The 13,471-nt window shown below is 44.2% G+C and overlaps 1 protein-coding gene across 1 annotated transcript; it reads right to left on the bottom strand.

Moving 5' to 3' along the window:
* Positions 1-6,560: 6,560 nt before the first annotated feature.
* On the bottom strand, positions 6,561-7,844 carry LOC147311157 (paraneoplastic antigen Ma3 homolog). The gene has a single exon (XM_086265630.1). It carries the CDS (start codon positions 7,842-7,844, stop codon positions 6,561-6,563), a length of 1,284 nt encoding a protein of 427 aa, XP_086121756.1.
* Between the last annotated feature and the right edge of the window lie 5,627 nt (positions 7,845-13,471).

Here is a 13,471-nt window from a genome sequence, read left to right as displayed (position 1 = left end):
GGCTACTGCAGAAGGCGATATTCCCCGCTAGCTCACCCCAGCTTGCTCTCTGGCACAGCTACAAGCCACGTGAGCTCATAGCCCCTCCCGCTAGATAACCAAATTAACACTGGGTTACATCCACCCCTGCTTAAAGTGTGACGTCCCCGTCACTATCACCCGACAGAGATTGCACTAACCCAGCAATCTGTTGTTGTAATGACAGGAAAAAGTTATTGAGCAATGCAAGTGTCATCGGCACATTGGAACTGTGATGCTTACAATCGACTTTGTAGCCGACCTGATAGTCACTGAGATAAGCCGGTGGCACTCTCCTCCTTTGTGGCCTACCACATGTTGGGGCTGGGCTGAGCACCTCCTCATCGTTTGCTGTCTCCGATCCTGTCAGATCTACAATGAATTCAGGTGCCCCAGGATTCAGAGGATACTGTGGCTGGGACGCCTCCTGTTCTCCCAGAACATCCCTTTGATCCGCCAACAAGTCATTGTCAGGAAATTGGCTGGATGTAAAGTTTATTTCCTCGTCTTGCCCAAACTCCTCCTCCAGCCGAGTTTCTTCTGTGTTGCTCCCTGCATCCACTCTCATGAGAGGTTGAACCGAACTGGTTAGCACATCCTGACTGTCACATTGCAGGTTAACCGGTAGGAACCCACAGGGAAGAAGCATGTCACGATGCAGAACTCGCTCTCTGCCCTCTGCATCCTCTGGCCTAATCACATAAACCGGGATAGACTCATCCGTCTGCTTAACAACGATGTGCACAATAGGCTCCCACTTATCAGAGATTTTGTGTTTCTTTCTTAGGCTCAGATTCCTTACCAGGACTCTGTCACCCACTTCCAATGGAAGGGCAGTAACCTTAGCATCCCAGCGTCTTTTGTTCAACAATTGTCTCTTCTCAGCATTTCTTGAGGCTAGGTCGTATGCATACTTCAGCCTACTCTTTAGTTCTCGTACATACTGAATATGTGTTCTGGTGCTGTGGCCACGTGGACTATGTCCAAAACAGAGATCAATCGGAAGGCGTGGCTCTCTACCAAAATTCAGAAGGAAGGGCGCTTCTCCAGTTGCGTCATGTTTTGTACAGTTATAAGCATGTACAAGGGGGCGAACATACTTCCTCCACTCCTCTTTTTTCTTGTCCTCCAGAGTTCCGAGGAGGTCCAACAGAGTCCTGTTGAATCTTTCCACTGGATTTCCACGTGGATGGTAGGGTGTCGTACGGGACTTTGTAATCCCTGCTAGTTTACAAAGCTCTGCCACTATTTCAGATTCAAAACAAGCACCTTGATCACTATGGATTCTGCGAGGAAACCCGTAGTGACTGATGAAGTTCTCCCATAACACTGTGGACACCGTTTTCGCTGTCTGATCTCTCGTGGGATATGCCTGTGCATATTTTGTAAAATGATCAGTTAGTACTAGGATGTTCCTGGTGTCTCTCGAATCGGGTTCTATTGTCAGAAAATCTATGCACACTAACTCGAGGGGACCACTGACTTTGATGTTGACAAGTTTAGAGGCTTTCTGCACTCGTGCCTTTCGTTTCACACACCTCTCACATGTTTTACACTTGTTCTCAATGTAGCTAGCCATTTTTGGCCAGTAAAACCTCGCTCTAGCCAGTTCTAAGGTTCTCTCAATACCCATGTGACCTGTCTCGTCATGAACACCTTGGAAAGCTCTCTCTCGATGGCTATTAGGGATGACAAGTTGATGGAAGGCCTTCCCCTTTTGATCAAAAACTCTACGGTATAGCACCCCATCAACTAGAAGTAACTTTGATTTCTCCCGTAAAAACAGAACCACCTCAGGTTCCTCAGACTTTCTGTCAAAAGTCTCATCCCCAGTCTCTAAAATGCCTATGATGCGGGCTAAAGAGCTGTCATTTCTCTGTAACTGATACCAGTCCACCATAGACATTCCTGGTAGGGCTGACTGGCCAGGTAGGGGGACCGGATCCTCAAGGTCATCAGGAACCGCACTGTCATTGCACAAGAGTGTTTCCACGGCAGGGATTACAGTGTCGACTGTCTGTGTGCCTTCACCTAAGATCGTGTTGACATTGACACTATGACGCTTACACACAGTACTCATTGCCTCCCCATCGAGAACTTTAAACTCCTCAGGGGACAAACTAGCACAGTCCAGCATGCTGGAGATTCTTCTGTCTGTCTCCAGGGACTCCTCGTCCTCCTCTGAGGGTCCATGAGGCCTCCTAGAGAGCCCGTCAGCATCAGTGTTATGTTGGCCAGATTTGTAGTGTATGTCAAAGTTGTAAATCAACAGAGAAGCAAGCCATCTGTGACTTGCAGCATCAAGCTTCGCACTGGTCAACACATACGTCAAAGGGTTGTTATCAGTCAGCACCTTGAAATTAGCCCCATACAAATAATCATGGAACTTCTCACTTACTGCCCACTTGAGGGCGAGAAATTCTAATTTATGTACAGGGTAATTCTTTTCGCTTTTGGAGAGGCCACGACTAGCATAAGCTACTACTCGAGTCTGGCCGTCTTGAACCTGATACAACGCTGCTCCCAGGCCTGACATACTGGCATCTGTGTGTACTACGTACGGGAGCTGCCAGTTGGCGAAAGCCAGAACAGGTGCTGAAATCAGTTTTTCAACGATAAGGTCAAAAGCAGCCTGGCAGACAGGGGTCCATTTTGCCCCAAGTGAGGGTGACTTTGTTCGTGGCCAATGTTTTTGGCCTTTATGCCTGGGGGCTAGTTCTCCCTTTAACAAGTCATTGAGAGGCCTGACAATGCAAGAATAATCCCTCACAAACCGCCTGTAATACCCCGTGAAACCTAGGAATGACCGAAGCTCTTTGGCAGTTTGTGGGCATGGCCAGTCTTTCACAGCAGTAATTTTGTCTGGGTCAGGCTGGATCCCCTGGGCAGATATTACATGCCCCAGATATTTCACGGAGGTTTGGAAGAACTTGCATTTAGAAGGGGATAACTTCAGACCAAACTCAGCAATGCGCTTAAGGACCTTCATCACCCGCTCTTCATGCTCTTCCAGTGAGTTGGAGAAGATTATGAGGTCATCTAGAAATGCAACAACCTCCTGGAGGTTAATTCCCTCCATCACTTTCTCCATTGTCCGTTGAAACGTGGCAGGGGAGTTAGTCAAGCCTTGAGGCATCCTCCGAAATTGCCATGTTCCAAACGGCGTTGTAAATGCTGTCTTGGGTCGATCACATGGCTCAACTTCAAGTTGATAGTACCCGCTCTTGAGATCTAAAACAGTGAACCATTTTGAACCAGAGAGCAGAGTGAACGTCTCCTCTATACGAGGCAATGGGTATGCGTCCTTTTTGGTGAGGTTGTTTAGTCTCCGGTAATCTACAACCATTCGCAGTTCCCCATTCTTTTTCCTTACAAGCACTACTGGAGAGGCATAGGGGCTATGTGACTCCTCTATAATGCCTGTTGCCAAAAGGTCTTGGAGGTGTCTTTTCAAATCATTGAAATCAGCGGGCGAAACACGTCTTGTCCGCTCTTTGAATGGGACATGAGGTTCTAACTCAATGCGGTGACTGACCCCCGTCACACTACCAACGTCAAGATCATGTTTCGAGAAAGCATCTGATGCTTCTTTGACAATTCTAGCCTGTATGTGCTCTTTGAATTGTGGTGATATCGGGCTGTCCCCAAAATCAAGGCCAAGAAGCACGGCAGATTGGTTACTGTCCTCGCTATGAGAAGCTAGCAGGGACTGTGCCTGCAGAGGAGCATCTTCGGGCTGGGGGTTCAGATCAGGGAGTGCAACAGGAACCGCCCAATCAATGGGGGAGCACTCAGCAATAGCTGTTCCAGGATACAGTGTGATGCCCCGCCGAGAGGCATTTTTGACCGCAACTTTAAACTTACAGTGAGACATAGGTTTTACATCAACTATCTGGTCATAGATGATAAACCCCCCTGGTGTAGGTGTGTCCTCCGAGCTACACACAAGAGCCTGAAATTTATCGCTCCCAGGTTTAGTGTGGCAGATGGCTTTCAAAGTATACACCTCACCTGGTTTCAAATGCACCGGTACCTTGCTGGAGAGTGCAACACGGAGGGCTTTGACCTCGTCTGCTTGGGGGTCAGCCTGCTTGAAACATTTGGTATATGCCATGACCCAGTTAGTGTCAATGGGTAGAGTCTGCAGAAACTTTGCTCCACCCTTTTTTTGACAGTCTTTTAGCATGGGACCTAACACATTTGTGCCCACAAGAAGAGAAAACTTATCATTGTACGATTGATCTGGACTAACTAATGCTAAGTAGAGCTGGGCGATAGAACGATAACGATATGTATCGCGATATAACTTTTACTCGATAGAGAAATTAAGCTATCGCGATAGACCTCGCCGCTCTTGTCCTCTTAAAAAAAAAAAAAAAAAAAGGTCAGCCAATCCAAATTGTCATGGTCCCCGTGCCTGCCCAGCCGGCCTCACAAGGCTACACTTGTGTTTTTTCTCTCTTTCTCCCCCTATCTCTCTGCCTGGGCGGAGCTCACAGCTGGCTCCCGCCCTTGGCTCTCACAGCTGTTGGCGATCAGCTGATTTTCCGTCTTCTATTTGAGGCTGGGTCACAGATCCTCTCATCGCGGGATGATTGCGCTACTGACGTTAGTCTACCTTTCCAGCTCCCGTGGTCTTACACCTTTATGCCTTCGTGATTTGTGATTGATGTCTCCCTTTCCCTGTTCTAGCTTATCTTCCCGGACCTGTGACCTCCCCGCGGTACGAACGTGTGTGAGGACGTGAGCGAGCGTGAGAGAGAGAGAGCCTTCCCCTAATCCCCTGGAACCCTGAATTTCCCGTCACTGTATATATTATTGCACGGGTGTGTAAATAAATCGTGTTCTGAGACATCAACCTGCTCTGCGCTTGAGTCCCTGCTTTCAGCTCGTGACACAAATTAAGTAGCGCAGAGCCAAACCAATCACAGCCGCAGCGTCACGTCGCGTGACTTGTTACGTACAGCACAAGTGCCAAGCCGCACGTGTGTTTGTTTGGGAAGCAGCCAGCGGGTAATGGAGCCAGCGCGTAATGGAGGAAATGAGTGTGCCGACTAGAAAAATCAACCGAGCGTGACCGAAGAGAAAACAGATGATGGTTCCAACGCCGGAGAGATTGTCGAACGGAAGAGCCATAGAAGTTCCGTAGTGTGAAGGTATTTCGGCTATTTCAAGTCTGACAAAAAACAGAGTAGCGTGCACTGTAAATTGTGCCGAAAGCAAGTCTGGAAATACAATAAACTGGTGCATGCGTCACACTGTGCGCCACGTTATTGTTTCGGTGAAATGAATTTCTACAAGACTGTTACTGTTAATTCTACTCTCTGCAGTGTTTAAATGCTTACATATACACACAGTTACTGTCCGTCCACACATACGACTCGGTTCTGCTTCTATGCCCCAGCTTTGTTTACTTTTTCCCACCGAGGCTTCTAGACTTCTGATTGGCCAACATTTCGGCACGGTTAGGAATCTAGCGCCACCTGCTGCTTTGGCATGTTCATAGCAGCGTTTTCCTTCATTTCTGCCTTTATGTGTGGACGAGATTATTTTTTAAAACGAAAACGGAAAACCTCCGTTTTCAAAAATACCCGTGTACGTGTGGACGTAGCCTCAGTCTCTGACTGGAAGCGCTAATTCGTCATTCGGCTTTTGTCAGACTAAAGTAACTGTTAAAACTGTTTGAAAAGCTCAGCTATACAACAAGGAGAGATTGAGAATTTCCTTTTAGTTCTCAGTTTATTTGATATTGACAAAAGTTAGTCAGTTTTGTCTGTTCTTCTGTAAAACAAACTAAGATTTATTTTTAGAATTAATATTTTGTTTCTAAGTGGAATTGACAATTTAGTAGTCTGTTTCGTTTGTTCTATTTTGAAACTTAAACGCTTTAGCGGCTGCCTTTTGTGTAGTTTGTAATATTTGCCTTTATTTATCTGAAAAAGTCTCATGTTCCTTAAGTACATCTACCCTGTTGAACTTATTATGGGAAATAAATATTTAAATAAAAACAAGCTGCTGATTATTTCACATTTTACTTGTGAGCAACGGCACATTTAAATCTTACAAATATAGTTATTTGGCTTATATCGTGATAGATATCGTTATCGCCTGAAATGAAAAAAAACATATCGTGATATGAAAAAATCTCATATCGCCCAGCTCTAATGCTAAGATGTTGAAACACTTGTCTGTGCCACAAGCACTTTCAGGGAACTGAACTTTAGCCTCAATGTACCCCACATATGGTACCTTTTGTCCAGCCGCACCTTCGATGTCCAGTACCTCTTCTATAGAGAACAGTTCTCTATGAGAAAGATAGCGAGAATAGAATGACTCTGATATTATTGACACTTGGGACCCGGTGTCAATTAAACACCGACACGGAACTTGATCTAACCATGCTAAACCATCACAAGGCTCCCCAATTAGACCCTGAGGAAACTGGGGAGGCACCGTTGGAGCTGGGGCTTCGTACATGCACTGGCTTGAAGGCTTGGAACTGCTCTGACCATCAGCTCCTGCTCGTTCCACAGCAGGAGCTCCTACTGGTTTAAAGGCAAGTTGGACTGTGGACTATTCTGTCGCTGAGCCATTGAACACTGGCTTTGCCCAGCACTGTGCCTCTCACACAATTTCTTTTGCACTAATATGGCATTGGTTGGGTTTGAACATTGTGGCAACATATGTGAATCCTCCCCACAATTATAGCAAAATTTCCCAACCCTTTTATGATCACCAGGTAGCCTAGCAGGAGTTGGTGGAGCTGGATTGTGGATTTTGGTTCTGTGCGATAGCTTCTGCCTAGTTTTATCACTTTTGGGACACTGAGAATTTGCTGCAGATGAGCTGTTCATTAGCTCTGCTTCTAGCTGCCTGATTCTTTCCTCCAGTTGCTCTCTGGTACAAGCATCCAGCGCTGTGGGAGGTGTGCCAGAATGCCTGCCGTCATCTGTGGCTACGAGTGTTCGAGCCTGCACTTTAGTTGAGGTGCCGCTCATGTAACGTCTCCTGCGCATTTCTTTTAACTGACTCTCTTTCTCATGCGTTCTGATTTTAAAAAGCAGCTCTGAGAAAGTGGGAATAACATGATGTGCAGATCCCACTATTTCTTTTAGATGCAGAGTGGCAATTAGAGAGTCATCCCAGCAACCTCTGAGGAACTGCTTTAGTAGCTGAACATCAAAATCACTTCTAGGTATGCCATTACCGTCAACTACCTCCTGCAGCAACGTCTGGAGTCGGCGCAAGTAATCAGATGCCTTTTCTCCACTATTCTGATGAGTCTCTAGGTACTGGATATACAGCTCTTCACCTCCAGTGACATTGCCATAAGCCTTGTCAAGCTCATCGAGATAGTCTTTTGGTGATGCTTGAGACCCAATAGAAAGGGCCACATTCAAAGCAGGGCTAGCCAAGCTATCGAGGAAAACACGGCGCTGCTGCCCTTCGGAAAGGGTAGAGTCATTTAGTACCTGTTTAGCTCTAAGTCGCCATACCCTGTACTCTACCTCATTAGGGGGTTTTGGAGAGTTTCCTGAAAATGAGCGGAGCTCAAAACCAGAGGGAGTGTGCACGGGCGAGTCATGTTTTACAATGTGCTCCACAATGACTCTCTGAACCTCCGCTGGCAAAGGATCAACAAGCAGGGAGTCCGCATCAAGTGCCTGTTTAGCCTTGGGCACATGGCCATCATCACAGGCGGCAGTTGACCTGGGACCTGGTGTGGACTGAGTTTTAACTCCCAAGGCAGGAGTTGAGGTAGCTAACCCCTTATATGTATCATTTTTCCCACACATGTGGCTCACTGCAGCCTGATTTAAAGTCATGGGGCTCACATTATATGCTAATGCCAGTTCGTTTACTTGTTCTCTGAAACTAGCAGTCACATCATTCAATTCAATTCAATTCAATTTTATTTATATAGCGCCAAATCACAACAAAAGTCGCCTCAAGGCGCTTCATAGATACAGAGAAAAACCCAACAATCATATGACCCCCTATGAGCAAGCACTTTGGCGACAGTGGGAAGGAAAAACTCCCTTTTAACAGGAAGAAACCTCCGGCAGAACCAGGCTCAGGGAGGGGCGGCCATCTGCTGCGACCGGTTGGGGTGAGAGAAGGAAGACAGGATAAAGACATGCTGTGGAAGAGAGACAGAGGTTAATAACAGATATGATTCAATGCAGAGAGGTCTATTAATACATAGTGAGTGAGAAAGGTGACTGGAAAGGAAAAACTCAATGCATCATGGGAATCCCCCGGCAGCCTACATCTATTGCAGCATAACAAAGGGAGGATTCAGGGTCACCTGGTCCAGCCCTAACTATATGCTTTAGAAAAAAGGAAAGTTTTAAGCCTAATCTTAAAAGTAGAGATAGTGTCTGTCTCCCGAATCCAAACTGGAAGCTGGTTCCACAGAAGAGGGGCCTGAAAACTGAAGGCTCTGCCTCCCATTCTACTTTTAAATACTCTAGGAACAACAAGTAGGCCTGCAGAGCGAGAGCGGAGCGCTCTAATAGGGTGATATGGTACTACAAGGTCATTAAGATAAGATGGGGCCTGATTATTTAAGACCTTGTATGTGAGGAGCAGGATTTTGAATTCAATTCTGGATTTAACAGGAAGCCAATGAAGGGAAGCCAAAACAGGAGAAATATGCTCTCTCTTTCTAGTCCCTGTCAGGACTCTTGCTGCAGCATTTTGGATTAGCTGAAGGCTTTTCAGTGAGTTTTTTGGACATCCTGATAATAATGAATTACAGTAGTCCAGCCTGGAAGTAATAAATGCATGAACTAGTTTTTCAGCGTCACTCTGAGACAGGATATTTCTAATTTTAGAGATGTTGCGCAAATGGAAGAAAGCAGTCTTACATATTTGTTTAATATGTGCGTTGAAGGACATGTCCTGGTCAAAAATGACTCCAAGGTTCCTCACCGCGTTACTGGAGGCCAAGGTAATGCCATCCAGAGTAAGAATCTGATTAGATACCATATTTCTAAGATTTTCAGGGCCGAGTACAATAACCTCAGTTTTATCTGAATTAAGAAGCAGAAAGTTAGCGGCCATCCAGGTCTTTATGTCTTTAAGACATTCCTGCAGTTTAACTAATTGGTGTGTGTTATCTGGCTTCATGGACAGATAGAGCTGGGTGTCATCTGCATAGCAGTGAAAATGTATGCTATGTCTTCTAATGATACTGCCTAAGGGAAGCATGTATAATGTAAACAGAATTGGTCCTAGCACTGAACCCTGTGGAACTCCATAATTAACCTCAGTGTGTGAAGAGGACTCTCCATTTACATGAACAAATTGGAGTCTATTAGATAGATATGATACAAACCACTGCAGCGCAGTACTTGTAATACCTACAGCATGTTCTAATCGCTCTAATAGGATATTATGATCAACAGTATCGAACGCTGCACTGAGGTCTAGCAGGACAAGCACAGAGATGAGTCCACTGTCAGAGGCCATAAGAAGATCATTTGTAACCTTCACTAAAGCTGTTTCTGTGCTGTGCTGAGCTCTGAAACCTGACTGAAACTCTTCAAATAAACCATTCCTCTGCAGATGATCTGTTAGCTGTTTGACAACTACTCTTTCAAGGATTTTTGATATGAAAGGAAGGTTGGAGATTGGCCTATAATTAGCTAAGACTGCTGGGTCTAGAGATGGCTTTTTGAGTAAAGGTTTAACTACAGCCAGCTTGAAGGCCTGTGGTACATAGCCGATTATTAGAGATAGGTTGATCATATTTAAGATCGAAGAATTAATTAATGGCAGGACTTCTTTGAGCAGTTTTGTAGGAATGGGGTCTAAAAGACACGTTGATGGTTTGGAGGAAGTAATTATTGAAGTTAACTCAGAAAGATCAATTGGAGAAAAAGAGTCTAACTTAATATCAATGGTACTAAGAGTAGCTGTAGATAATATTACATCTGTGGGATGATTATTGGTAATTTTTTCTCTAATGATAAAAATTTTATTTGTGAAGAAGTTCATGAAGTCATTACTAGTTAACGTTAAAGGGATGGTTGGCTCAAAAGAGCTCTGACTTTTTGTCAGCCTGGCTACAGTGCTGAAGAGAAACCTAGGGTTGTTCTTATTTTCTTCAATCAGTGATGAATAGTAAGATGTTCTGGCTTTGCGGAGGGCTTTCTTATAAAGCAGCAAACTATTTCTCCAGGCTAAATGATGATCCTCTAGATTTGTGACACGCCATTTCCTCTCCAGATTACGAGTCATCTGCTTTAGGGTACGTGTTTCAGAATTATACCACGGAGTCAGGTACTTCTGATTTGAGGCCTTAGTTTTCACAGGAGCTACAGTATCCAGAGTCGTACGTAGTGAGGAGGTGAAATTATTAACAAGATAATCGACCTCTGTTGGGGTAGCGTTCAGATAGCTGCTTTGCTCTGTGTTGGTACAGGGCATTGGAGATGATAACAGTGGGTGGATTATATTCTTAAACTTAGTTACAGTGCTTTCAGAAAGACATCTACTTTGATAAAGTCTACTCTTCACCGCTGTGTAATCAATTATTGTAAAAGTAAATGTTATCAGGAAATGATCAGACAGGAGAGGGTTTTCAGGAAACACTGTTAAATGTTCAGGTTCGATGCCATATGTTAAAACAAGATCTAGAGTGTGATTAAAGTGGTGGGTGGGTTCTTTTACATTTTGAGAGAAACCAATTGAGTCTAATAACAGATTAAATGCCATGTTGAGGCTGTCATTTTTAGCATCTACATGGATGTTAAAATCACCCACAATAATTATTTTATCTGAGCTCAGAACTAAATTAGATATAAAGTCTGAGAAATCAGACAGAAACTCTGTGTAAGGCCCAGGTGGACGATAGATGATAACAAGTAAGACTGGTTTCTGAGTTTCACAGCTGGGGTGGACAATGTTAAGCATCAGGCTTTCAAATGAATTAAAAGTCTGTCTTGATCTTTCATTAATTAATAGGCTGGTGTGAAAAATTGCTGCCACACCGCCCCCTCGGCCTGTGCTTCGAGATTTCTGGTAGTTAGAATGGCTCGGGGGTGTTGATTCATTTAAACTAACATAATCATCCTGCTGCAACCAGGTTTCTGTAAGGCAGAGTAAATCAATTTGTTGATCAATTATTAAGTCATGTACTAACAGAGACTTGGAGGAGAGAGACCTAATATTTAATAATCCACATTTCACTGTTTTACTCTTTGGTTCAGATGTGGATACTGTATTGTTCTTTCTTTGTGATTGTTTATGTTTAAGTTGTTTGTTGCTGGTTTTTAGTTTGTTTTTTGTCTTTTTGGAAGCTGACACAGTCTCTATGGAGATGGGTTTTTGGGGGGGTAGCAGGAGGAGAGAAGCTGCATCAATTGCTCGAGCGAGGGGGACCACATCATGCGCCAGGTGAAAACTGTCAGGTCCCTGAGGACAGTACTCATCTATCTGAATAACCTCCCAACACTCCCCATCTGCTGAATGTTCTCCATCTAAGAGCATTGGGGTAATGCACTCCATGAACTGACACAAAATAGTGTCAGGGAGACTATCTATTTGTTGAATTTTGACAACGTGATCCAGCAAAGCGAATGCTCTTTGCACCTCTTGTAGTTTAATCCCGGCTTTAGCCCCTTTTAACAAAACAGTGTACTCTGGATCAAAACCATACCTGTCACAAAACTCCATTGTCTCTCTCTGCAAAGCAGTAGATGAATTCACAGATGTCTGAGCATGTGCTTCAGGATAAAGTTAGTGATGCGCTCCAGTCCCTGTTCGGGCGCCAATTTTTTCCTACTACTCTTAGTTGTAACCAATACGTCTACTCACCAAAGAATGAGTGAAGCAATATGGATAACAGCAGAGGACAATTTATTTAGGGTCTGATGGCAATTTACCATCGGTATCCAGCACTTTAAAGGATTGATGGACTGGAGCACATCTGTCCTTAACATACCCTCTTAAACATCAGCTTGACACTGATATATCAAAGGAAACTTAACCGACTTTAAGTGCAAATGTTTCAACCTGAACAACTTAAAACCTCTCTGGGATACAATGTAGACAAAGACAAGAAGAAGAAAAAATATTTCCATCAATAGTCACTTTTCCTAACCAGGAGACAAGTGAATATATTATGTAAAGAGTCCTTTTTCTCAGTCCTGGGGTTGTAACACCACAACCTCCTCAGTCCGTAATCAAAGAGTGTCTATTTGACAATAACCAAAATGTCTTTGGATAGTCTTTGTGAATGAAAACAAAACAAAAAAAACAAATGGTATTAGCTGGCCAGCAAAATAAAGAGAGTGTATGGCACTGAGTGCGGGCGTGTGTGTGAGTACTTCGGTCCAAATAATCAAGGTCCGGATGGATGAAGGGATGGCGGCCGCTTGTCCTTTAATGGCACCAGTAAGGCAGCACAGTAGTAAGGCAGCACAGCAGCGAGGCAGCACAGCAGTAAGGCAGCACAGCAGCGAAGCGTCTGGCAGGAGAACGAACAATAGTCCTTTTCAAGGCTACTGCAGAAGGCGATATTCCCCGCTAGCTCACCCCAGCTTGCTCTCTGGCACAGCTACAAGCCACGTGAGCTTATAACCCTATAGTGACATACGAACTTGGCTACCAACGTCCGCTTAGCATGGCGGCTAATTGTCGAGCTTGCTAGCTTAGCCTCGATTAGCGATTAGCACCTTAATAACCATTACTACACATCACATCATAGCAAACACATGATAACACATGGAATAGTATAATATACATACGAAACAGATTTTTACCTGGCAGGAGAACGAACAATAGTCCTTTTCAAGGCTACTGCAGAAGGCGATATTCCCCGCTAGCTCACCCCAGCTTGCTCTCTGGCACAGCTACAAGCCACGTGAGCTCATAGCCCCTCCCGCTAGATAACCAAATTAACACTGGGTTACACTTATGCTAGAATTCAAAATCTCAGCGTGAGGTTCATAACAAGTCTTTTTCCATTGTGAAAGCTTTCAATTTCAGCCCAAACTTTTGCTGACATACCCGTTTTGGGAGCTTTCTATACAAATAAAATCAGTCTCAGTCAGTCAGCTAACTTAGTAAAATGGCTACATTAGCTTATTAGCTGTTAGCTTTTTAACTGTTAGCAAATGGTACCACTGAATGAGATTGCTTTGCTCACTAAAATAGTTTGGAAAAAAGAAAAATCTAAAGAAAAGTAGAATACTTACTGTGAAATAAACAATGCTGTTAATGGTCAATAGTGATGAATGCACAGTCACCTTATGGCAGGTGTTTCTGGGCTTTCAATTAGTCTTTAATCCCCCGTCCACATTTTAAAATCAAACAACCACAAAGAGTGGGTGACCCACCATATTTGACAGGAAATTAAGTCTTTATTAAAAGAAAAGAAAATGTGAAAAATTTAAAAAGCTAAATAAAAAAAGTCAGTTGACTGATTTTAACGCTTGCAGTCAAT

The sequence above is a fragment of the Aulonocara sp. 'chitande type north' Nkhata Bay genome, linkage group LG16, assembly GCF_057382095.1.
Source record: "Aulonocara sp. 'chitande type north' Nkhata Bay isolate Kocher_YH1m ecotype deep benthic linkage group LG16, A_spYH_male_GT1.1, whole genome shotgun sequence".
NCBI classification, from domain to species: Eukaryota; Metazoa; Chordata; class Actinopteri; order Cichliformes; family Cichlidae; genus Aulonocara; species Aulonocara sp. 'chitande type north' Nkhata Bay.
The sequence above is the reverse complement of the archived record's forward strand: the minus strand, read 5'-3'. Positions and strand labels throughout refer to the sequence as shown.